This window comes from Mesocricetus auratus, unplaced genomic scaffold (genome assembly GCF_017639785.1).
Source record: "Mesocricetus auratus isolate SY011 unplaced genomic scaffold, BCM_Maur_2.0 Super-Scaffold_100022, whole genome shotgun sequence".
NCBI classification, from domain to species: Eukaryota; Metazoa; Chordata; class Mammalia; order Rodentia; family Cricetidae; genus Mesocricetus; species Mesocricetus auratus.
Genome location: NW_024429203.1, coordinates 21,610,345 through 21,634,513, shown reverse-complemented (window position 1 = coordinate 21,634,513; position 24,169 = coordinate 21,610,345). Strand labels below are relative to the sequence as shown.

Here is a 24,169-nt window from a genome sequence, read left to right as displayed (position 1 = left end):
AAAATGCAAACACATCCATTTTGCAGAGTTAGTATGCCGAACTAAAAAGAGTCCAGAGCACTATTTCATTGATTATTTCCTTCTAATCGGTATGCAGTCAGGCTAAGTGCTCGATCTCATTGAGATACAAATGTGCTGGTTCTTTTTGTTTTAAAGGCTAAAGAGTAATGTATCCTACTAATTTAAGTGATCTGGAATTGATACCATCTTCTGTTGTTCTAATCTCAGACATGTACTGTGCAGTTATAGATCATGTCAATAGTGAACATTTACTTTCTTGTTTCAAATATAAGAAAAGAATCTAGAAGCTATAGTAACTGTCAGATTCTCGTTTTCTGTACAGATTTATTTTATTGTACATATATGATTGTATGTGTTGCATGCCCCCGGAGGTGAAAGAATGCATGAGATCCAGTTTAGATTTCCTGGAACTAATTATGGAGGGTTCTAACCCACCATGTAGGTTCTAGGAACCAAACCCCAGTCCTCTGCAAAAGCAAGTACTCTTGGTCACTCAGCCATCTCTTCCAGCCCTTGGCTGTCAATCTATATGGGACAAAACTATGAATGGTTTTGGGGGACAGAGGCAATCAGGACACATGGCGTCTCCTCACATAGAACTTATGATGAAAAGCTTTGGGGTTTTGTTTTGTTTTGTTTTGTTTTAGAAAAGACCTCAGTTGTTAGCCGTGGCTGGTGTGGAACTCTTTTTTTTTTTTTTTTTTTTTAGACAAAGTCTTACTATATAGACCCAGTTGATCTGAAACTCAACAGAGATCTGTCTGCCTCTGCTCTCAAGGAATGAATTAAAGATATGCTATACTGTGCGTGGCCATCGATTTAAAGTGCGTGCGTGCGTGCGTGCGTGCGTGTGTGTGTGTGTGTGTGTGTGTGTGTGTGTGTGTGTGTGTGTGTGTGTTTTCAAGACAAGGTTTCTCTTTGTAACCGTTCTGGCTGTCCTGTAGCTAGGCCTAAAGGCCAGGCTGGCCTTGAACTCACAGAGATCCAACTACCTTTGGTTCCAAATCTTTCTTTTAAAACACACACAAAAATGTGTTCTTTTGTTTTGTTTTTGTTTTTTCAATTCTAAGGATAGAACCCAGAGATCCTAGGCAAGCATTGTGCCACTACCAGTCCCAAGAAATGTATTCTTAACCAATGTTGTATTAAAAATAGGAGGGAAAACAGGATTAATAAAACCAGTCTGATTTATTACCTGTTGCACATCAGGGGTTGACCTAAGGCAAAATAGTAATCATAATAACTAAAAGTAAATGCATAAGCAGGTCTTCAGATTTGCATTTAATATTCCCAGTTTTTGGTTTACCTACTTTTTGTGGTGCTTGGCTTTGCGGCCAGGGCCTTGTCCATACTAAGTTTGTGCTCTCCCTCATAGCTCTGGCTTTGTGTCCTCTCTTTGTATATTTAAAACTTACTTATCTATTATAATTGTGGAGGAGAGCATGACATGTCATGGGGCATATGTGGAAGTCAGAGGACAGCTTCTCTTAGGAGTTGCCTCTTTCCTTCCAAGTGGGTTCTGGAGGTCAAACTTATGTGTCAGGCTTGCATAGCAAACACTTCACCTGCTGAACCATCTCACCGACCCCTCTCCTACTATTTTGTTTTGTTTTTTAAATTTGAGAATTTTCTATGTGAATAAGTATTTACATTATTTCCAACTCCTATGTCTTCCTCAACTTCTTCCCAAATTCATGACCCTTTTTGTAATTATTTTGTTACATATACCCTCTCTCTCTCTCTCTCTCTCTCTCTCTCTCTCTCTCTCTCTCTCTCTCTCACACACACACACACACACACACACACACACACACACACACCCCTATTGAGCCCATTTAATGTTGTTCTTACATGTGTTTGGGAAGAACACTTGGAATTGGATAACCTTTAAGAGTCTCATATGTAGAGAAAACAGATTCTCTCTGTCTCAGTAGCCATTGATGGGTCTTCATCTTGGGTAGGGGGTTTATGAAATTTTCCTATCTGGGTTGATCTGTCAACTGGTAGTGTCATTATATAGGTCTTGTTTAGGTAATAATATGATGAGATTTTGTGGGTGCAGCATCCCTGTCATGTCTAAAAGATTCTCTCTAGCATCAGGTGTCCTGGTTCTCTTACAGTTTGTTCCCTCACCTTCATTCTGCCTTCTGTGATTTTCTCTGACCCTTAGGTATAGGCATTGTATTGTAGGCATACCAACTGGGACTGGGCACCATCGATGTTGCATCTACATACAAAGTTTTGTCTTAATGTCATTTGAGAAGCTTCCTGGAATGTCTAAAGAACTGTAGTCATCTCTCATCTTACTTGGCCTCATGTATGCTCAGTGTCTCATTCTCTGTTGTCTTCTTTGCATTCTTGGTACAGTTCAGTGGACCAGGGGAGGAGAAATTGAAACATGCTGCTGCTACATTCTGCAGTAACCAGCCTTTTGCCCTGGAAATGATCAAGTCTCGTCAGAAAAAGGATTCTCGATTCCAGACTTTTGTACAGGTGAATTGAGCAAGTTATGTGACCCTCCCCCACAAAAAAATCACAAGTTTTGTATTAATTATAGAATAAACTTGAAGAATTCTGGGTTAGAATGTTTCATCTATGTTAACATTAATTTTTGCCCTTCATTTGTGTTTTTATTTTATGAATAAATCCCTGGGGCTGGAGGTACAGATTGATATGAGCCAGTGCCGTGTGGGTGCTGGAAATCAAACCTAGGTCCTCTGGAAGAGCAGCCAATGCTTTTAACTGCTGAGCCATCTCTGCAGCCCCACCCGATATGTTGACATTTTAAAACAACTTTATGTTACTTCTTAAATTACTGGAAGGCATAAAGATGATCTGTGAATGATGAATAATAAAAAAATACATAGGAAGATTGAAATGTTTGACATAGATATGCATGTTGCCATAGCAGTTTTCATTAGGAAAAGCCATATTCAGTTGTTCTGTGGTCATTCTCCACTGAGCTATGTGCCTACCCCTTTTTGTAGTCTTTTGAGGTAAGGGCTTCTTAAATTGCCCAGGCTCATTGCTCTGTAGCCCATGCTGGTCTTGAGTTTACAGGCCTGTGTTACTAGGCCTGGCACATACTCACTTACGAAAACCATACTGTTCAAGTTTCAGATGGGTTTTGTCAGGCTTGGGAAGATTTCAGTAGTGCTGGGGTGGGGATAGGAATATCTTTTTTTTTTTTAATGCAGAAAATGGTCTTACTTTTTTTGCTTAGTAGTCCCAGTTCTTGGAGAATACCCCATCTTTTTTCCTTGTGGCCTCTCAGGCAGGTGACTGATGGATTTTTTTTTTTCCCAAACCAATGGGATTGCTTCTCTTTGGTCCAGATTGCTTTTAAAGTTAGGGGGCTGAGAGATGGCTCAGTGGTTAAGAGCACTTGCAAGGACTGGAGTTGGGATTCCAGCTACCTCTGGTCAAGTCAAACCCTCCTTCCTGTTTTTGATTAAATCAAAGTCAAGTGAGAGTAAACTAATTATAGAACAGATTCCACCCACACTCAAGGGTATGAGATTACATACATGAGAGAGTGGGAATCTTGGAGGACACCTTAAAGTTTTATGTTTTTTATTCCACAAATAAAAAACTTCTCTCTGCTAAAACAGCAGACTCAAATAGTTGTGAGAAAGACTAGCCCAAAGTCTGAAATACATATTGTCACATTATTTAAAGTTTGTAGATCATTAATGTATATCACCTCGCATGTCCAGACTAGTGACCCAATGTATCTGCTTGGAGTGGCAGATAATAAGTTAGTAGATGAACTTTTGATAGGAATGCCAATCAGGAAACTGTACCTAGATTTCTGAAAAGGAGGTTAAAGTTGTATAATACAAAAGAGTTTATCGTAGGTGCTTTCAGCCCTTGTTCAAACACCCAGCAATGCACTGGTTAGGAGTTTCAGGCTGCTTTCTAGTCTGCCATTAGAGAGGGTGTGGTAATGGTCTTTCTTTCCTTTAGAAGCCCCTTGATAGTCAGAGCTCTGCTATGGTGGTGGACACTTGTAGTACATACCTGGTACATATTTTTTAGTTATTTGTCCTAATGTGAATTGTGGGAGTGACTTCTTTCTCTTTGATTTTAGGATGCTGAGAGTAACCCCCTGTGTCGTCGTCTTCAGTTGAAGGATATCATTCCCACCCAAATGCAAAGGCTTACCAAATACCCGCTTCTTTTGGATAATATTGCCAAATACACAGGTATAGCATTTTTGCTGAAACAAAAATAGGGGATTGGAGAAGTGACTCTATGGTTAAGTGCTTTTTCAAAGACCAAGCACCCATACGTGTGGCTCACAACCACTGTAATTCGAGCTCCAGGAGATCTGATACCCTTTCTGGCCTCTGCACACCACATGCATAGATTCATACAGATATACACACATGCGCATTTAGAGTCAAGAACAAAAAACCAAGAATATGTCCTGCTAAATAAGTAATGTTTCATAGCTTCCTGGTGCCAATGGTATGGCAGAAATTCTCTGACAAGATATAGTGCAGTCCTCTTCAGCCTATTTGAACTATGTCCTTTAGTAGTAGCTCAGGCATGGAGTTTGGCTTACTGTGGTGCAAAGGCCACATTAAGTCACTGCCTGCTTTTTATTTCAAATTACTATTATTCTTTAATGACAAAGTCTCCCAGAGCCCAGACTCATTCTGAATTCCATATGCAGGTGAGGGTGGCCTTGAACTCCTGATCCTCCTCTCCTCACCTCCTAGGTAGTGGGATTGCAGGCATTCACCACCATACCTGTACCTCACTCCTTGTTTCTGTCAGTAAGCCTGTATTAGAACACAACACATCAACCCATCTGTCTGCATGTGGTTTGCGAGAGCTTTTGCATTTAGCAGCAGAGCTGAGTATTTGGAGTAAAGATCCTTTGGCCTGAAAAGTATACAGTAGTTGTTGCCTGACCCTGTATAGGAAAAACAAAACAAAAAAACAAAACAAAACTCATCCACCTTTTTTAGCATATATAATTGCTTTTAAAGGCCTTATACTAGCTCAGAGAGGTGTTTGCATTTGAAAGTACTTTTATGAAGCCAAACAAATGCATTATTATTCCAGCTTTCTCATCTGGAAATATGAAATGATTCTGAGTTTTATGTTCCAATCTCCTGTTTCTTTTCTTTTCTTTTCTTTCTTTCTTTTCTTTTTTTTTTTTTTTGTTTTTTTTTTTTGTTTTTTGAGATATGAGTTCTCTGTGTAGTTTTGGTGCCTGTCCTGGAACTCTCTCTGTAGACCAGGCTGTCCTCGACCTCACGGAAATCTGCCTGCCTCTGCTTCCCAAGTGCTGGGATTAAAGGAGTACACCACCACCACCCATTTAAACTCCTTTTTCTTTCTTCTGAAACTAGGAGTGCATATTGGGGACCACAAACTATGAGGCCTGGCAAAAATGCAGCATTACATTTTACTCATTGAGTTTTACTCTTAATGTATCTATGTATCTGTCCAGTAGAGCTGTTACAATGTTTGAAGATTACAACTTTGACTCTGGTTATTCTTTTTAGCGTAGAGTTGACAGAGCATCTGTGATATTGGTTAGCTTAATCTTTTGGCACTACTAGTGTTCTAATTGTTTGTTCTTTTAAATGTGGTCTTAAGGATCTCTATGAGTTCGACGGCAGGCTGGACCGACAGTCTCCAAAACAATACAGAGAAACCCTGTCTCGTAAAAAAAAAAAAAAAATGTGGTCTTAAACAAAAACTGGAATTCTTCAGAATTATTATATAAAAAAGACTGCATAAGAGACCCAGTGATCATACACACTGTGCAGTTCCATGGGGAGGAGAGGGTCCTTGTTTGTTACAAAGGCCTTCTTTGGAAGTGTATTTTAACACAATGTATATGGCATCACTCTTGCATCTATGGGTCTGTATTCTTCATTCTTTTTTCATCCTTTCTGTGTTGGGGATTGGACTTGGGTTTTGCACATGTTAGGCAAAAGCTCTACCAGTAATCCACATTGCCAGTCCCTTTAAAAAAAATTATTTCAAGACAGGTCTTAGCATGTAGCCAAAGCTAGCCTCAAACTTATGAGTCTTCTTCCTCAGTCTTGTAAGTAGCATGTACCTCCATACCTCTCTTAAAACTACTCGAATAGAGACTATGCTATAGGTATAACATAGTATAAAAATGTAGAAAGTGGTAGTATATATCTTTTTATACTCATTTGACTAAAATGAAATTTTGTGTGTACTTTCTTTTTTCCTAATTTTCTGCATTTTCTGTCTCTTCCCAATATTTAGAATGGCTACCAGAGAGGGAAAAGGTGAAGAAAGCTGCAGATCATTGTCGTCAGATCTTAAATTATGTAAATCAGGCTGTCAAGGAGGCAGAAAACAAGCAGGTAAAAAGGAAAAGCAAGATATACCAGATGGGATTGGAGGATATTAAAGTGGTATAGCTGGAATCTGAAGTAACTGAAAGTATCATTGTACAATTGATGAGCAGGACATTCTTTGCTATTAACATAGTAGCTGGGTCCAGATGGTCAGAGATGCATTTGACTTCTGAGCACCTCTAATTTTGTTCCTGTTTACCTCACAGGTGTTTGTTCAGTATGTACTGTATGATGGACATAGAGCACTGGGTGTATGAGACAATGGAACTTGTTTTGTAAAAGCAGGAGATTAAAATGTTCATGTCTTATGGTAGTTGTGAATACAAGTTAAAGGAGAGCTTCCTGTGCTGTATCTAATAGGGGCTGAACCTAGTTTGGACGTGTCAGGTGGTGACTCTCAGAGAAAGATTGTTTGAGGAATTAACATTTGAACCATACATACTCTGAACAAAGAATAGAAATGAACCAAAAACAGTGTGAAGAGCAAGCTAGATACAGAAGGAGCAATATGAGTACTTAAAAGATTAGTTGAGGATTGGTTCATACACGGCTTTTCCTACCATATTAAAGATTTTGTTTCTTCTTTATTTAAATTTTTTTTTAAAAAATTCTTCTCTAATACATTACAGCATCACGTAAGCAGGGCTCATAGGGACCCACAGAGACTGAAGTGACAGTCACGCACCCTGTATGGGTCTGAACTAAGTCCTCTGCATATATGTTATGGTTGCTAGCTTGAAGTTCTTGAAAGACTTGAATTTTTGTTTTAAGAGCAATAAGACCTTGTTACTAAAGGCATGAATCAAATTGCTCTGTGAAGAGTGGGCTGAAGGAAGAAGGTAGTTCAAGATCAACAGTGGTGTGGAGCAGTGTAGATCAAGGTGGGAGCTGGAGAAGTACTTTGCAATTAGCAAAACTTGTTGGCTGACTGAGAAGGTTGTGAAGGGAGCTGATGTCAAGAAGAGATGCTGAGGTTTCTGGCTTGCACGTGTGGATAGACAAGAGGTATGGAAAAGCCACAGGCTTGTGGACAAGTCGGATTCAGTTTGGAGAACAGGTGGAGTGTAGTGAGCAGTTTCCTAGAGGGACCCAATGCTAATTACATTAAATTGAAGATAGAATGTAATATTATATACATAGAGAGGCTCTTGGCATTCGTGTTCTTTTGTGTCTGGTTTCTTTCACTCATTATAATGTTAATTATATCCATTCTTTTATACCTCTGGTAGCCTTCTAAGTTATATTCTACAAATATACCACAATTGATTTACCTACTCTCTTTGAGCTGTTTTCAGTTTGGGAAGACCATGAATAAAGCTACCATATGTTCCATATCTTGTTTTAAAAGGTTTTATATACATACAACACATACAGAGATAAGCAGACTCATGTACTTGTGTGTTCTGTTTGCATAGGATTTTCTCAAAAGTCGCTCAAGAAATGAACATCAATGATATACTCTTTAGAGAAAACAGGAGGGGAGCCAGAGATAGGAGGAAATATACTTTTTATTATAGTACCTTAAAGTACCTTCTGAAGTTGTACTGTGTACATGATTTAAATATTGAGAAAATAGGTATAAACTTACTTAGTGGTCACCAAGTTTGAAAAGAAGATTGAGAAGGACAGCTGGAGAGGAAGGGAAACTCAAAGTATTACCAATGATGGGGCACGGTGTGCTAAGAGGAGTGGGCTGTCTGTCATGTTTGCTGTTGCAGTGACTTTTGTAAAATGCAGATTTGGTAAGACACTTATGTGATTATATTAGAAACAAAGAGGTCACTGATGCCCAAAGCCTTAACCCTGGCTCTCTCCTGTTTAATTTTCAGCGCTTAGAAGACTATCAGCGTCGTCTTGACACCTCCAATCTCAAATTGTCTGAGTACCCAAATGTTGATGAACTCAGGGTGAGAGATGGTCTAATCATAACTAAAAACATAAAGTAAAATGTACTAAAGACCTGGCAGGCAATTAACATCTCAGTAGGAACAGCCATCCTTGAAGGAGTTCTGTGTTGTGGATTGTTTGCATTTATGACTTGTTGATGTCTGGTACGTGTCAAGGGTACTCTTATCTTGAGTCTGGTGCCTTAGACCACTCAGCCATCCTGACACCTGTACTTTTATCTTTATTAGAGGAGTATTTTTGTATGAACCTGTAACTATGTGGCAGGAATAGTTAGAAAATTTGGGAACTCTAGTCATTAGTAGATTTTAATTGCTCTGTATTTCAGTGTTTCACTATAAGAACTTTTTGGATCACTAAGGAAAGACAATTTTTCCATGACACTTTTGAAAAGCCTGAGGATTGAAACTACAGGAATAGTTTAATATTTATGAACCACTGCTACTTATGCCTAGGTTTTAGTATTAATAATTTTTTAAGGATATTAAGTCTTTTTGTTTTTTTTTCCCTGAGTTAGCTTTGGCTGACCTTGAATTTACAGAAATCTGCCTGTCTCTGCCTCCCAAGTGCTGGGATTAAAGCTGTGTGATTCTATTCCCTGGCCTTAAGTCTTTAAAAAAAAAAAAAAAACTACCAGCTTACTGGTAGTCATATTGATAGACTTATTTGACATCTATTTAAAATTAACTTGTATGTCATATATAATAGTTATATCAGAAAACATACTAATGTATGTATTCCCTTACCTGCCAAAGAATGAGAGCTCCTCTTGAGATGCTAATGCTAAGACATGGCGCTTTTATTAATAAATAAGTTGTTGGCAGAGATAATTGGCATTTTCATAACAAATGCTGTCTTTTAAATCTTTCTTTGGGAGGCTGAAAGATGATTCAGTGCTAGGAATCAGAATTCTAGAACTCAGAAGCCTTGCACAGGTATACACACACAGCACACATCATCTGCATCTGCTTTATTGTAGCTAAGGAGTGAGGGTGTGTTGTGGCTCTTTGTAATGCCATAAGCTATTATTCATCTGGAGGGAGGTCTGGAAAGAATGTTTTCCATAACATTCTTCTCTTTTTAGAAGGTTTTGTACAGGCTGTTATAACATGGACTGTTCCATTTTCAAGACATGTAGCGTACCATTGTTGAATGTAAATGATACCTTCTATATTAAGACTGTTTTGAAAAGATACTAGTTATGCTGGCTGTAACCCCATTGATGAAATTGTCTTGAAATTAATTTGTGTATTGTTCTTTTTACTTTGGCAGAATTTGGATTTAACAAAAAGAAAGATGATTCACGAAGGGCCGTTGGTTTGGAAGGTGAATAGAGATAAAAGCATCGGTAAGTCTGTGGTCCCGTTAGTTTTGGAGAAGATGGAGAGAACAGAAAAGTCTACCAATGGGAAGCAGAGTCATTCAGGATTCTCAGTCAGTTAGCAGTGCTGATGCACAGTATCTGGGCATTTATAGCAGATGTGCTTCTGTGCTTGTGCTTGTCACTGTAAAGCATGTTACATTTCATATAGGAATGTAGCAGAAGCCTGTCACACTTCAGTTCTGTTTCCATCATCTTACCTCCTGATGGACCTTTGCAGTAAATTTCCTGTAGACTAGTTCTTGCAGTGAGAGCACTATTTTTTTAATTCTTGTAATTCTCAGATGATATTCCACAAAACATACTAAAATGAATTATTAAAAATGAAATTAAAGAAGATAGTTTGTGGGGCCTGGACAGAAGGCTTAGCATTTAAGAGCACTAACTGCTCTTCCAGAGGTCCTGAGTGTAATTCCCAGCAACCACATGGTGACTCACAATCAGATCTGGTGCCCTCTTCTGACCTGCAGGCATACATACAGGCAGAACACTATATACATAATAAATAAATAAATCTTAAAAAATAGAAAATAGTTTGCAAATCAGTTTTTAAAATTAGCTAGGTTTTCCAAAAATAATTTCCTTTCTCAGATTATTTTAACTTTTTGTATCCAATAGTTTCTCTGCATTTTTTTCTAGATCTTTATACACTGCTGCTGGAAGACATTCTTGTACTGTTGCAGAAGCAGGATGACAGACTGGTGTTACGGTGCCATAGTAAGATTCTGGCATCCACAGCTGACAGCAAACACACATTCAGTCCAGTCATTAAGCTGAGCACAGTGTTGGTTCGACAGGTGGCAACAGGTAAGTGTGTCTACTGAGGATGGTAGCTTCTAGATTCACAGGATACTCAGTGTTGCTTAAGTAGTACAACGGGCTTCAGTAGTTCTGTTGTTTATATGTATAGACACTTAAGTGAAATCTGTCTTTTGTTTAGAAACCGAGTTGAAATTTCATATCACCAAATTATTTAAGACAGGTTATCTCAGTGATTGTCTGCACTTGGAAATTTAAATACACTTATTTTTATGTTTATTCTGTTCAAATTGGTGATCGATACCAAGAAAGGTAGTGAGTACTTTGAGAGTAACTCCAGTGAGAAGGCTGTCATTAAAATATGTTTGTTTGTTGGGTAAAAGTGAAAAATGAACAGGTGAGTGAATTTGTTTGTTTTATTTAATTTTATTATTTTATGTATATGCTTTGACTGTGTCTGTCTGTCTGTCTGTCTGTCTGTCTGTCTGTCTGTCCCACATGTGAGTCTGATGCCCTTGGGAAGCCAGAAGAAGGCATCAGATCCCTGGAACTGGAGTTACATAAGCTTCTGAACTGTCGTGTGGGTCCTGGGAACCTGGGAACCAGTGCTCTTAACTGCTGAACCATCTATCCAGCCCCAAATTTGTTTCTTTTATAGCAGTTTAAGTTGACAAGTTAGAATTTAACTGTATTAGGATGAGATCCTTTAGAAAACTTAATTTCATGACAGCAAACTTTGTGAGCCACCATGTGGTTGCTGGAAATTGAACTGAGGGCCTCTGGAAGAACAGCCAGCAACCTTAACCACTAAGCCACTTCTCTAGCCCCTGACAGCAAACTTTATAACCTCTTTTTTTATAGTGTTTTTCAAATATTCTTAACAACTTGAAAAAATAGCTGTTTAAAATAAACGTGAAAGGAATAGCATTGGGTTCAGTAGTATTGGTAGAGGTAGGTGTGTGTGTGTGTGCGCGCACACGCGTGCCTGCCTGCATCTGTATCTGTATCTGTGTGTCTGTGAGTGTGTGCCAATGTGTCTGTGTGAGTGTATGTCTTTTCATATAAACATTTTAATTTCAGAATTACAGGCTTGATAGAACTCCAAAGCACATTCCACTTGGGTAAGACATAACCTGTATGAAGACAGAACTTTTATGAGGCCGATTATTTTTTGTTTGAGAATTTTTATATATGCATATAATGTAAAGTTTTGATTAAATTGAATCCCTGCCCCCTCCCCTACTTTTCTGTCTCAACTTAATGTGTTTTTTTTCACTCACTGAATCCAATTTGAACTTTTTTACTTATTTTTTGTTATTAATGAAGAACTATGTTATTAATGAAGAACTAAATTTCATTTAGGTTGTAGATAATGAAACTTGCGGTAAGTTGCACAAAATTTAAATTTATAAACTTGATAAAGTTTTGCAAAGTGAACATATGTAACCTTTATCTAAATTAAGATGCAGATTATCCATATCTGTATCTGGAAATATCTCATTGCTTCCTTGATCATAGCAGTAAATTTTCTTTTCTTCTTTTCTAGATAACAAAGCCTTATTCGTCATCTCCATGTCAGATAACGGAGCCCAAATTTATGAATTGGTAGCACAGACAGTTTCTGAAAAGACAGTGTATGTATCAGATTTTATTACCTTTTTCTAACTGGTATTCAAAGCATAAATGTTCTACATATGTTGTTTTTTTAGGATTTATTTCATTATTTGTGTGTGTGTTCATGTGTGAGTGGGTGAGTGTGCACATGCATACAGTTGCCTGCAGAAGCCAGGAGAGGGTGTCAGATCCCTTGAAGCTAATGTTACAGGTGGTTGTGAACTGGTGGATGGCTTCCTCTGGAGGAGCAAGCAAGTTCCCTAATAGCTGAGCCGTCTCTCCCAGCCTACACCTTATAGAGATTCTGAAAACCGCTATAGAAATCAAGTGCTTCCTCTGTACCCTTTTGAGAATATTCCTCTAAGAATTTGCTTCTTTTGAGATATCTGTTCTCATTTTCCTTTATTCTACAGAAAGTAAATTTTCTAAAGAAAAAATTCACAGAAGTGCCAAATTAATCTTTTAAATGGGTAATGTGCTCATGTTAGAATTTTCTTTAAAATATATTTTAGAGTCTCTACACAAGTGGTGCCAAAATAAAGATGTTCTTGGGCAGCATAGGTGATGTTTGGGTTTTGTTTTCTCTTTTTATCTGGAGTGTATTTATGGGGTGTTTTCTGCTTTCCTCCTGCATTCTGGTCTCCTTTCACCCCTGAAGCTGGCAGGACCTCATCTGTCGAATGGCTGCGTCAGTGAAGGAGCAGTCCACAAAGCCAATTCCTCTCCCACAGTCAACACCTTGCGAGTGAGTGTGCCCTTGGGCTTCTTGTCGGAAGACAGACGTAGTTCTTCATTTGAATGCCATGAAGTTGGGATGTCTTCTCAAGCTCAGGGTGGGTTGTTTGTTTTCTACAGAGGGGACAATGACGAAGAAGAACCATCCAAACTAAAAGTGGAGCACCATGGTCTTTCAGTCAGTGGTCTACACAGTCCAGGTGAGCTGCATAGACAAGACATCTGGAGGCCATAGAGAGGCTCTGTGCTGGCACCAACCACACTCTTAACAGATGCTGCCCGTGAGCCCTCTGTGTGCTGGTACAGCACCGCTTTGTGCTGTGGGCTTCCCCAGTGCATAATCTCTGTAGCTTATGTTGCTTCCCCCACCCCCATCGTTTTCTGAATGTTCCATGTTGTAAACAAAATGTCCATTAAGGTAGACTGCCTTTTCTGTTCCACTAAACAGACAGAGTTTTGGGATTAGAATCACCATTAATTTCGTCAAAACCACAGTCTCATTCATTGAGTACCACTGGCAAATCAGAGGCAGAACATCTCTTTGTGACTGCGACACAGTTTGCAAAGGAGCAGCGTGCAAATGGGTCACTGAAGGAAGATGATGGCAGTTATCCAATCCCAATCCCAGATCCACACTTGCCTGTGTCAGAAGAGCGGTGGGCATTGGATGCACTGAGAAATTGTAAGTTTTATTCCTAACTTGTGGCACATACTAAGTACCAGAGTGTGTGGTGTACTGGAAAGCATTTTAGAGAGAAAAAAAAAAGCAATGGATTTTCATGAGAAAAAGTCTAAACCTATATTTTTTTCCTTCAAGAAATTTATGGTCTAGTTGGGAAGATGTTAAGAACCTAACCTCACCACCCCTGCCACCTTTCAAAGCAAACATTCCAAGAGTAATAAGGCTTTCTTTTGTCAAATCTGTCCAGGTTGGTGTGGTCAGAGAAGGGAAGCATCAGAGAAAGACAGATGTGCTTGTCATCCTGAAGGGTGATTAAGATCGAAATGAATTTGTAGAATAGAACCACTCAGACAGAAGCAGTAGAAGGCGAGAAGTGCATGCAGGAAGCACAGGCTACTCAGAACAGTGAGTGGACAGCTGGTCTGCGTACAGTGTAGGTTAGAAGAGTAGGTGATAGATTTAGGAGTCATGAAGATAGACTGAGGAGTCTCTCTTGCTGTTGTGAATTTTAAATACCAGTTGCATCCTCCATGTTTGATGGACAGAGACATCACAGAATTTTAGGAGCCTTTCCACATTACATATGTCTTACATTTTGTGTGGAGATTTAATGTTCTTCGCAACAGCTTCTAGCCTCTGTAGCTTCCCCTCCCTAGCTCCAGCCATGTTGGGAACTACTATTACACATGGAAGGATAGTACATCTCTCAGGCACAGTGAGATAGAGAAAGTTCAAGAATAGTTGCTCTAGCTATAGAGGACCATGTGAGGTTTGCTAAGTATGACAAACAAAAACTTATAATCTGAGTGAGAGCTACTTAGGGATTTGGATGGAAAGAGGACTGGAGTACCCTTACCAAGTAAGCTATTACAGTTGTTTAGGCTCAAGGCTTAAAGGGTGTAGACTAGAATATGTGCCAAGGAAATATGGTGTCACCCAGTACTTAGAACAGTTGACTTCTGTGGCTGTGAGGACAAAGGAAAGGGATCTCTAGAGACAGTTCCCTGCTTTCCTGAGAAGTGAGAGCCACACACACTGATGTGCCTGCCTCCCTGCTCCATCGCTGTGCTTTTTCTACTGTGCAGACGAGGAGCTTCACCTTAGAGCACTATGGTCCAAGCCATCCCAGGGAAAGTGGTAGTCTGGAGGTAGCATTTTAGGACTGCCATTTTGGGGAGAGATTAAAGTGCTTGAGAAAGGAAGAGGTCTTGGAGAAGCAAGCAGAGGATCAGCCTGTGATGGAAGCAGGGAGTTGCAGTTATGTAAACTCTCATTTATTCTGGATTCTCCTGAAGTGACAGATGGTAGTAATGTCTGATAGTTTACTGCATGGCCCTAGAACTGTCATTACTTGTGTGAGGTCAACATACTTAGCTCGGGGGTGAATTGGATTTCATTTAACATCCTAAACAAGCCATGCCACTAGTGAGGTAGTTTTTAAAAACTAGTGAATATTCCCTTTGAACTTACATATACTATTACTATGTCATTGGAATTTAAGTTTATTATACAATTTTATTGTCTTCACTATTTAGGAAGATTATTAGAAAAAATAATGCCTAGACATACAGAATCTACTCTTGAGAAGAAAAGGCATAACATTTAACTTTTCTGGCATAGAGAGTGGACACCTGGTATTAAGTGTATTTTAGACTTTAAAATAAGAGGGTCTTGGTATTCAAAATGCTTAACTCTGGTCAGGTGTAGTTTAATGTTAAGTGTTGTGTAGAAGATCATACTTTTGATTGCATTTTTCAAGACAAAAATGATTATGTAGGCTGGGTGTAGTAGCACACACCTTTAATTCCAGACAGAGGCAGGAGGATCTACATGAGTTCGAGGCCAGTCTGTTCTGCAGAAAGCATTCCAGGACAACCAAGGCTGTTATATAGAGAAACCCTGTCTCAAACAACCAAAACCAAAACAAGCAAAAAAGAAAAAAGTGTATAGGATTCATATTTTGGTTGTGTATTGTTAAGATGTTTTCCTTAGTCGAGAAGTGATGGGAAGCCCAGCTGTCTGATTCCAGCTGGCAGCCAGGCCATGACAGTCAGTTCTCTCTGTTCTCTTCACCCCACCCTGACTCCTAGTGGGCTTGTTGAAGCAGCTGCTGGTCCAGCAGTTGGGTCTGCCCGAGAAGAGCACCCAGGAAGATTGGCAGTCCTTCTCAAGATACAGGCCAGTTTCTGAAGAGGGGCGGGCAGAGAGTGGCATCCAGGACTCAAATGTTAAGGCCTCTCATGCCGAGGAAGGACAGATGCCTTTTAAAACTGGAACTGGTGATGTCGCAACTTGTGACAGTCCACGGACTTCATCTGAGTCTTGTGCTGCACAGGATTCAGTGATACTGGCATCCCAAGACAGCCAGGCAAGTAACATTTTAGTAATGGACCACATGATCCTGACCCCAGAGATGCCTACTACAGAGCCAGAAGGGGGTCTGGATGACAGTGGAGAGCACTTTTTTGATGCCCGTGAAGCACATAGTGATGATAATCCATCAGAAGGTGATGGAGCAGTTAAAAAGGAAGAGAAGGATGTTAATTTACGCATCTCAGGCAAGTGGCTTTCACATTTTAACTTTGATTTTGGTTATTGTACACTGTCTTATATGCTGGAATGGATGTTGTTTCAGTATCTTAAGTTGTGTGTGTGTGTATGTGTGTTTATTCCTTCATACAATAAATACTGAATCTGTTCTTTGCCAGACACTGTCCTAGGGGCTGGGAGACTGAAGAGTGAAAAATGTCAGAAACTGTATTGTTCTGAAGCTTAAGTGCCTGAAGGGAAATAGTAATGATAAATAAAAAAGCATGTGATGAGCGTCAGATGATCAAATGAATTAGGAAGAAAATAAAACCAGCTATGGCCAGGGCAGAGCAGTGAGGGCAGAAACCTTGGTGAAGTGCAGGGAACGGCCGTGTGGACACCTGGGGAGAGCGGTCCAGCATCAAGCACAGGTGGAGTGTGCTGTTGTCCTTAGGGAACATAGGCAGGGAGGAAGCAAATGGAGTCCAGGAAAAGGTATTTGGCAAGAAAGTGGAATCAGGTTGTCGTGTAGGGGCTTTATTGCAGTTTATAGTTTTAAGCTCTTACAACTGTGACTAATAATTCAGAAATTACTGTGAAAGTTTGCAAAGGTTGGCTTTATTTAAACCAAAGTAAATTCTGGTGGAATTAAAACTAACTTGGGAGCTGTTGGTTCCCCCACCAAAGTAGCTTTTCAAGTTATCATATGACTCCATTCTGGTGGCAATGCTAATCTCATTAGACTGTCCTGTCTCCACCAATAGGAAACTGTTTGATCCTTGATGGCTATGATGCAGTGCAGGAGAGCTCCACAGATGAGGAGGTGGCCTCCTCATTCGCCCTGGAGCCTGTAACAGGTATCCCTTCTGTGGACTCCACCCACCAGCAACAACATTCCCCTCAGAATGCTCATTCTGATGGGGCAGTTTCACCATTCACCCCGGAATTCCTGGTCCAGCGACGCTGGAGAGCTATGGAGGATGTTTGTTTTGAGATCCAGAGTCCCTCTTCTTGTACAGATTCACAAAGCCAAATCCTGGAGTACATTCATAAAATAGAGGCTGACCTCGAACACTTAAAGGTATGTCACATGTCGGCCTCCATAGCACTTAAACCTAAGAACAAACACAGCAGAGTGCAAGTTTGGAATGATGGGGTCCTGATGTCCACAGACTGGTCCAGGTTCTGTAGCTATCTATTTTTATTTTTATTTTTTTGACCATTAGTCGTGAATATGCCTGGATAAAAGCTGGTACTATTTGTCTTGTGACAAGTTACAAGAACAGGAAAGTTGTAGGTTTGTAGGTAGTTACATGTCTGTTTGGGTTTCTGCATTTTAAGAACCTAAAAGTACTTGGGGCAGTTGGTCTCCCTCATGTCGGATGACATGGAGTGAGTTAGGTGGGGTTGCATGGTTGTGAATCAAGGCCAGGTAATGCTGTGTCTTGCTGTAGGTTATTAATTACTTGTGACTTATGGAGTAGTATTGGTAGTTGCCCAGAGGCCATGACAGGTAGAAATCAGATCCAGTGGCTTCCGTTACTCAACATATAAGCATGAATGGAGTGTTTGGAAATTGGTAGTTAAAGACCACAAAGTGGTGGTTTCTATGGAAGGACTCTTTAATTTTTTACTGAAAATAAATTATTTTCATACAATATGCTCATCATGGTTTCCCTTCCTCCAGCTTCTCCCAGATCTTTCCCACCTCACCATCCACCCAACTCTACACCTCCTTTCTATCTCACTAGAAAATAAGTAGGTAATTTTTAAAAAAGCAAACAAAAAAAACTACAACAAACAAAAGCATGAGAAACACACACAAATGGATACACACATGCACAAAACCCATAAAAACACAAAATCAGAAACCATAATATACAAGCAAAAGACCAGGGCTCTGGGTAGATACAGCTGCTGAAGCCCACATACTTTTTTCATGACATCATTTAGTTGTGCTCTTGGACTTTTAGTTCAAGACTCAGCTCCCTTAGTTTTTCTTTCAGTTCTGCATAACAGATTTTCCCCTTTTCATTTGATTTCACATATTGTCATTATGTGGCTAGCAAGGCAGAATATCTAAAAGGTCTCTGTTCATCTGTCACATGGTATGAGGCCATTTCCTGGGTGACTTCCACTGTGGACAGATCACCTGCTTCTCCATTGTTTTACATGGGGAGTTGTTTCTCATTCAGGGGAGAATTGGGAAAAGGAAATCTGCCTCCTTCCCAGCTAACAGCATCTTCAGTGGTCAGTGTTAATGTTGAAATTCGGGGCTGCATGCTTATAACAAAATACCTTTGTTCCTATTTTCAACTAATTTTATTTTTCTTGTGCCATCCCCATGAAAAATCTTGGATATTACAGAAAGTGGAGGAAAGTTATGCCCTTCTTTGCCAAAGGCTGGCTGGCTCAGCCCTCCCTGACAAGCTCTCAGGTACGTGAAATGATAGCTCTTCCTGCCTAACACATACTGGATACATGATTTATTATTCTTCAACATGAAAATCTGTAATTTCTTTTCTTTCCTGTCCTTAGAAACTGCTTTTTTCTAAACATCATAGATCAAGGCTGCTGACTCTGCCCTTCCTGCTCTTAGAAGAGCTGTGGTTGTCAGCTTCTGTGCCAGCCCCTCCTCTCTCTCTTCACCTTTTCCAAGCTGAAGGCAGAGTGGAAGGAAGCTTGAGGAGCCATAAATTCAGTAGGACCTGCTCTGTGCTGCATTGACTCCCTTGTGAGGAGCCTGCCATATCTGTGCCTCTTCTGACACCAAGGCCAGCAAGGCCCCTGGTGCAGCTCAGCCTGTGTTGATGGGCCAGTTCATACTCCTTTGCTTGTGTACTTTGAGGGTGCATTTTATGATTTAGAAGTGAACAGGTCCATGCCTGCAGGTTGCCTACATGTTCTTCACGATGTTAATTTTTGTCTTAATTGGGTTTTCACATATCTTCATTCTTCTCAGATAAAAGTTAGAGCCCGTGTCCTGGAGGTGACTGCAGATTGTTGGATTTTGAGTGTCAGCCCTGTATCAACCACATCCCAGCTCCAGTGTGGACAAAGAGAGAGTATGACAGAGGATCTGCCTGGAACCACCTGGGCTCAGCCCTGCCCCAGGGTGCCCCAAGTGGGACTAGTTCTTCAGTCTGGCAGCTGCACAAGTCTGTCAGTGAGGGAACTCAGTTCTCTCACTCTCCTCTCCTCACTATCAGAAATGCATTTTGATTCAGAACAAAAACCAAATGTATAGAGCTTCGGGTATAGGATATGAAATTGTACGTAGGTAAGACAAAGAGAAAATCAGATGTATTTATTTGATTTCATTCCGTATTTGAAAGCACACTTTAATTTTTACTTTGCCTTGTTTTTGTTTTAATTGAATAGTGGGAGTTTAGCCCTTTGTATTTAGCACACCCAAGGATCAATTGTTCCTGAAGCCAGGGTCAGGTGGGGATGGAGAGGTTAGCAGAGAGGCAATGCAGAGGAAGAGAGAGGAATACCAGACCTTCACTAACCTGTAACTCCAGATGCTCTGTCCAGAGGGTCACCACAGAGATGCTGCACGACTCCTGTATGCAAATGCAGATGACATGCACTGTGTGCTGTGCAGCTGGTCAGAGCAGGTGGACCTCTTCCCACCCCAAGGCAAGCATCTCTTCTGTGTAACTGGGCTCCACCCCAATTAACAGGAATCCTCAATACACTAAATGGCAGGCACTTGAAAATGGGTGTATTTCCTTTGTTGTCTTTTCTGTTAATAGTTGGGATTTGGGAGAGAAGAAAACAAATTTTTATTTTCTTGATTATAAATTTGTTATTCTCGGTATTGTTACATTTGTATAATTATACATTGACTGGCACTTGTATGAAATGTTCCCTGCAGAATGAGCAGGACATAAGAACAAAAAATGGAATGCTTCAGTGGTGGTAGGGTGTTGTGGAGGGGAGGGGTGGGGGGAGAGTCTGGGAAGGTTTTCTAAACTGCATCACTACTGAGTTGAACCATGGCTGTCACTAGCCACGGGTACTGCTGATTATAAGGCCAGTAAAAAATGAGTACCTGGACGTTTGACTCTTAATTTTTTGCACTGATGGTGCCAAAGGGCTCTTCAAGTCATAAGCAGAGCCAAGGGTGGGCAGAGGAAGGTTTGACAGAGAGTTGCTTGCATCACTGCAGAGTGCTTCCTCTGACCTGCTGTTGCAGCCCTGTCTGCGTGGCACCGAGACTGGCCTTGGGAATAGAGACCAGAGATGAGCAGTGCAGCCACCAAGGTGCTGTGGTAGCTGCAGTGTGGGCAGCACCTGTGGAGGGTAAGCTAGTCAGAACTGTCGCCTGAGAACTCCTTAATTCTGCTGGCTTTCAGTGGTTTTCTTTGTGTGTTCTGTAAAAAGAAATCATTTGTCAAATGGAAATTCTGTTACTAAACAAGGAGTTCCCACATTGCTCACATCTTGCAGGAGGGCCCTCTGAACTCTGGGGGCAGTCAAGATGTAATTGTATTCTCCCCTTAGTGCCCCTCACACCCTGGTCTTTCTCACCAAGGATGGTCCCCCAGCTGCTTTTATGAACACCTCTACAACTTAACAGGCTCATCTGTTTGGATCCAGATTCCCATTCCTACCCTTTGAGGACTCCTCAATGTTCTTAGATCAATCAGCTTGGATCCTTGTACCTCATCTCTAAATTGGAATTGTATTTTGAGTCATAGGTCAAACATAATTCAGAATGGGCTTTGAAATTTTGACGTAGAACGTAACATATACATGGGATTTGGAACTCCCTGTATCTCTTAGGAGAAGCAAGTAGAGACCAAATGGTTCCGCTGTCTTCTAGGCAGCCTCTTACACTACACCATCTGGTTAGCTCAGCAGGAGAAAACCAGACACCCTCTCCTGGCTTCTGACACTACAGGTCCTTCTGCCATTCTCTAGCACAACTCAGCCTGAGCTCCGTTCTCCTGGCTGCTTGCTTTCCTTTCCTGAGTCTTAGCCTCTCTTAGGGTTCCAGCAGCCTAACTGGAAAGGTACTTTGGCATTGCTTCAGTACTTCCAAATAAATGTGGATCATTACATCTTCAGATAAAACCTCAAGATCAAGTGAATTCTGAAAAGAAAAACAACAAAAAACCCCACTTTTTGAAAGTTCCTTTTTTATCTTACCAGCCTTACTTCTTGCCTGTACCCTCCCTTTCTGGCCTCCCGTGCCTTCCATTTCATTTTGGCCATTATAATCACACACATTCGACTTTGACATTATATCTCCCTTCCATGGTGGCAACAGTGGGTATTCCTCCTGTTCTGGAATGGGGTGGTCATTGTCATAGTTGTCTCCCAGTTGGGTGATGGGAAGGTGCAGTCTGTTTCTGTCCTGAAGAGTAGTAGGCCAGCAAGGGGGCATGGCATCTTCTGCAGAGCCAGAAAGCTGTGTATGCCATGGGCGCGGCCCGTGACACTGCTCTCTTGTGAGCTTAGTGGCTCTTTTGTCACTAAGTGGCAGATTATGTGTGGAGTGTCTCCTTTTCAGAGAAAAGACCTAATCAAGCCAAACCAGCAACCCTTCGAAGTACTGTAATTTAAAAGGATGGCGTTGGCCATGTATTTTGTATAGTTTCAAAGCAGCTAACTGGATTGTTGAAGTTCTGCTGCTTTCATGACCCAAATTATAACTATTTATTGTATCATATGGGAGGTTATTTCATGAGTGCTTTGCCCTTTGTCTTCCCCAAACAACTTCTAATGACCTCTAGAAAGAACAAGCCCTCTTTTAGGAAGTGTTCTGTTTCTTTTGTCCTTTGGGGAGGGAGGAAGAGAAAAATCTTTTCGCCTGTTTTTTTTTGTTTGTTTTGTTTTTTTGGGTTTTTTTTTGTTTGTTTTTTTTGAAGCAAAAGGCTGTAAGTGTGCTTCCTGTGATGCAGTCCTTTGCCCTGCTCCTTGGCGTTGGTGATGGTCTGGTGCCTGATGCCCGTATTCCCCCAAGCAGCCTCCTTCCTGCAGGCGTGGGTAGTGTTTGGAGCCACTTGAGCTTGCTCTGGGCTCCTTCCCGCCGTTGCAGAAGGCACCATAGGACCTAAGTACAGCGTTACAACACCTTGTAGAAGTTTGTTCTCTAGGTCATGGTTTTGTTTTTCTGACACTTGACCCCCATTTAGTGTGATCTGTTCTGTTTGCCTTCCCCAAGGGACTGAGGATTTGGGTAATACATTGATCAGGAAAAAAGGGGACTCCTAGAAACCAATCCCTCCCGCCACTTCCAGGTGCCACCCGCTAAGCAGACATACTACAAGCATGGTGACTGCAGCGTGCACGCACACTGTTGGTTGTTTTTAATGAGCCTCTTCCCACTAGAACGTCTCACTGTCCTCGTTCACCATACAATCATGTACTCTTTAACAGAAATTGCTTTTAAGAGAAATCTGGAACTATCTTTAAAAAAGAAACCTTATTAATAATCAATGTATTTTTACTGATCACATTTTGAAATGCCTAAAAGACTTTATTGCTCTAATTATCCAGATGTACCTTTGTAAAAAGCTCTTTTATGAATTAGCTGATAAGGCTGTATGTTTCTGGAACAAAATATTGGGTCATCTAAAACTCTGTTTTCTGGGGTCTGGGAAAATAGAAAATAAGAGTTCAAATATTAAATAAGCTTAAAAGAACTGAGTGTGTTGCTTTTTATTTGTATGTATTCCTATTTGTCTTGTGCAAGATGTTTATTTTTTTGAGACAGGGCCTCGTCCTAGCCTGGGCTGGAACCCCTCACTGCCTGTGCCCCCAAGTGCTGAGATTACAGGTGCTCACCACCACACCTGGCTATACAAGTTATTTTGGGGAAATCAGTGAACAAGGAGCCAGTAACTAGTCTATCCTGCTTCTTGTAACATCTTTACTGGTGGGACAGGTCTTTGGATCACTGTGATCACTGAAGTACAAACCTCTGCAGCAGTGCAGGTGACTGACACCTGGTAATAAGGCAACCTTGACCCTGGTTTTAAGCAGTGCTGGGCTGGGCATGACAGCACATATTTTCGATAACAGTGCTCTATTTTTGGTACTCAGGAGGCAAAAGCAGGCTGATCTCTTGAGTTCCTGGCCAGCCAGGCTACATAGTGAAACCCTGTCTTTAAAAAAAAAGTCATAAACTATGGCTTTTGGCATATTCCCTAAAAAAAAAGAACACTTGATATTATGCATATCAGTTTTGCTGTTTTCACCCTTATTTGTTTGTTTTTGAGACAGGGTTTCTCTGGGTAGCCCTGGCTGTTCTGGAACTCATTCTGTAGACCAGGCTGGCCTCAAACTCACAGCGATCCGCCTGCCTCTGGGATTAAAGGTGTGCACTAATACCGCCTGGCAGCTTTTCACCATTTTTAAGTGGTAAAGATTTGTGTGCCAGCTTTTGTGGCACACTTTGAGAAAATGACTTACTGCTGCCCAGCCATGGTTGGGCTCCAACTGTGTATTTAAGGAAAGAACCCAAAATAAAGAAAAGTCTGGTATTTTTATTAGGAAATCACTCACAAATGACAAAGCAAGGTAGAGAACCGACAAGGTCTTCTGCCCTTAGCAGCTGGATGCTGGCAGCGATTTTCTAACCACCATCCTAGAGAGCCCAGCGCTGACTCCCAGCCCACACTTAGCCTCTGCACCCTGCCCCGCAGGGGCTGATATCTCAAAGACTATTGGCTGAAAGAATTCCCACAACAATGTGCAACTTGAGTCTCTGGGTTCAGTCCTCATCATTACCAGGGTGTGTGATATGTCATCAAGAACAAGTGACAAGTTTTTACTGATGATCCAGGGCATTCTTGAGGGAATCTGGTTTAGCCTGCACTGCAGATGAGCAGCAGTGAGGAACCGCTGAATGCAGTTAGGTGCTCCCATCTTCACTCACCAAGATTCCAGAAGCTCTTCTTGCCATTGCTTCTTGTCATCTTTGCAAATGTCAACAGGATGAAAAAGGAAACAGTGTCCTGGTCATGTTAGAAAAACAAGTGTTTACTCCCTGCCATAACCAAGAGGTTCACAGTGCACACAGCACCAGGATTCAGTCCCACCCAGCCTTTGTCCATGTCACGTGATCCTGACTGCGTTGTCCTCTTACCACATGGATTCAGGTGCCTACGGGACATTGAGTCAAAAAGTCAAAGATCACCCTTACAAGGTAAGGTAACACAAGCTGTGAAAGTGTCA

At 40.9% G+C, this 24,169-nt stretch overlaps 1 protein-coding gene across 3 annotated transcripts in view; it reads left to right on the top strand.

The window, feature by feature from the left end:
• Positions 1–22,635, top strand: part of Arhgef12 (Rho guanine nucleotide exchange factor 12) — a 132,839-nt gene extending 110,204 nt beyond the window's left edge. For all 3 annotated transcript variants that reach the window (XM_013112910.3, XM_013112909.3, XM_040729856.1), the window contains 14 exons: positions 2,389–2,514; positions 4,112–4,226; positions 6,280–6,380; positions 8,204–8,281; positions 9,552–9,627; positions 10,300–10,467; positions 11,966–12,053; positions 12,692–12,778; positions 12,889–12,968; positions 13,217–13,450; positions 15,541–16,008; positions 16,744–17,060; positions 18,347–18,416; positions 18,942–22,635. In XM_013112910.3, coding sequence (XP_012968364.1) covers positions 2,389–2,514; positions 4,112–4,226; positions 6,280–6,380; positions 8,204–8,281; positions 9,552–9,627; positions 10,300–10,467; positions 11,966–12,053; positions 12,692–12,778; positions 12,889–12,968; positions 13,217–13,450; positions 15,541–16,008; positions 16,744–17,060; positions 18,347–18,416; positions 18,942–18,952 — 2,019 coding nt within the window. In that variant the 3' untranslated portion in view covers positions 18,953–22,635. The remainder of the gene's footprint in view (positions 1–2,388; positions 2,515–4,111; positions 4,227–6,279; positions 6,381–8,203; positions 8,282–9,551; positions 9,628–10,299; positions 10,468–11,965; positions 12,054–12,691; positions 12,779–12,888; positions 12,969–13,216; positions 13,451–15,540; positions 16,009–16,743; positions 17,061–18,346; positions 18,417–18,941) is intronic.
• The last annotated feature ends 1,534 nt before the right edge of the window (positions 22,636–24,169 follow it).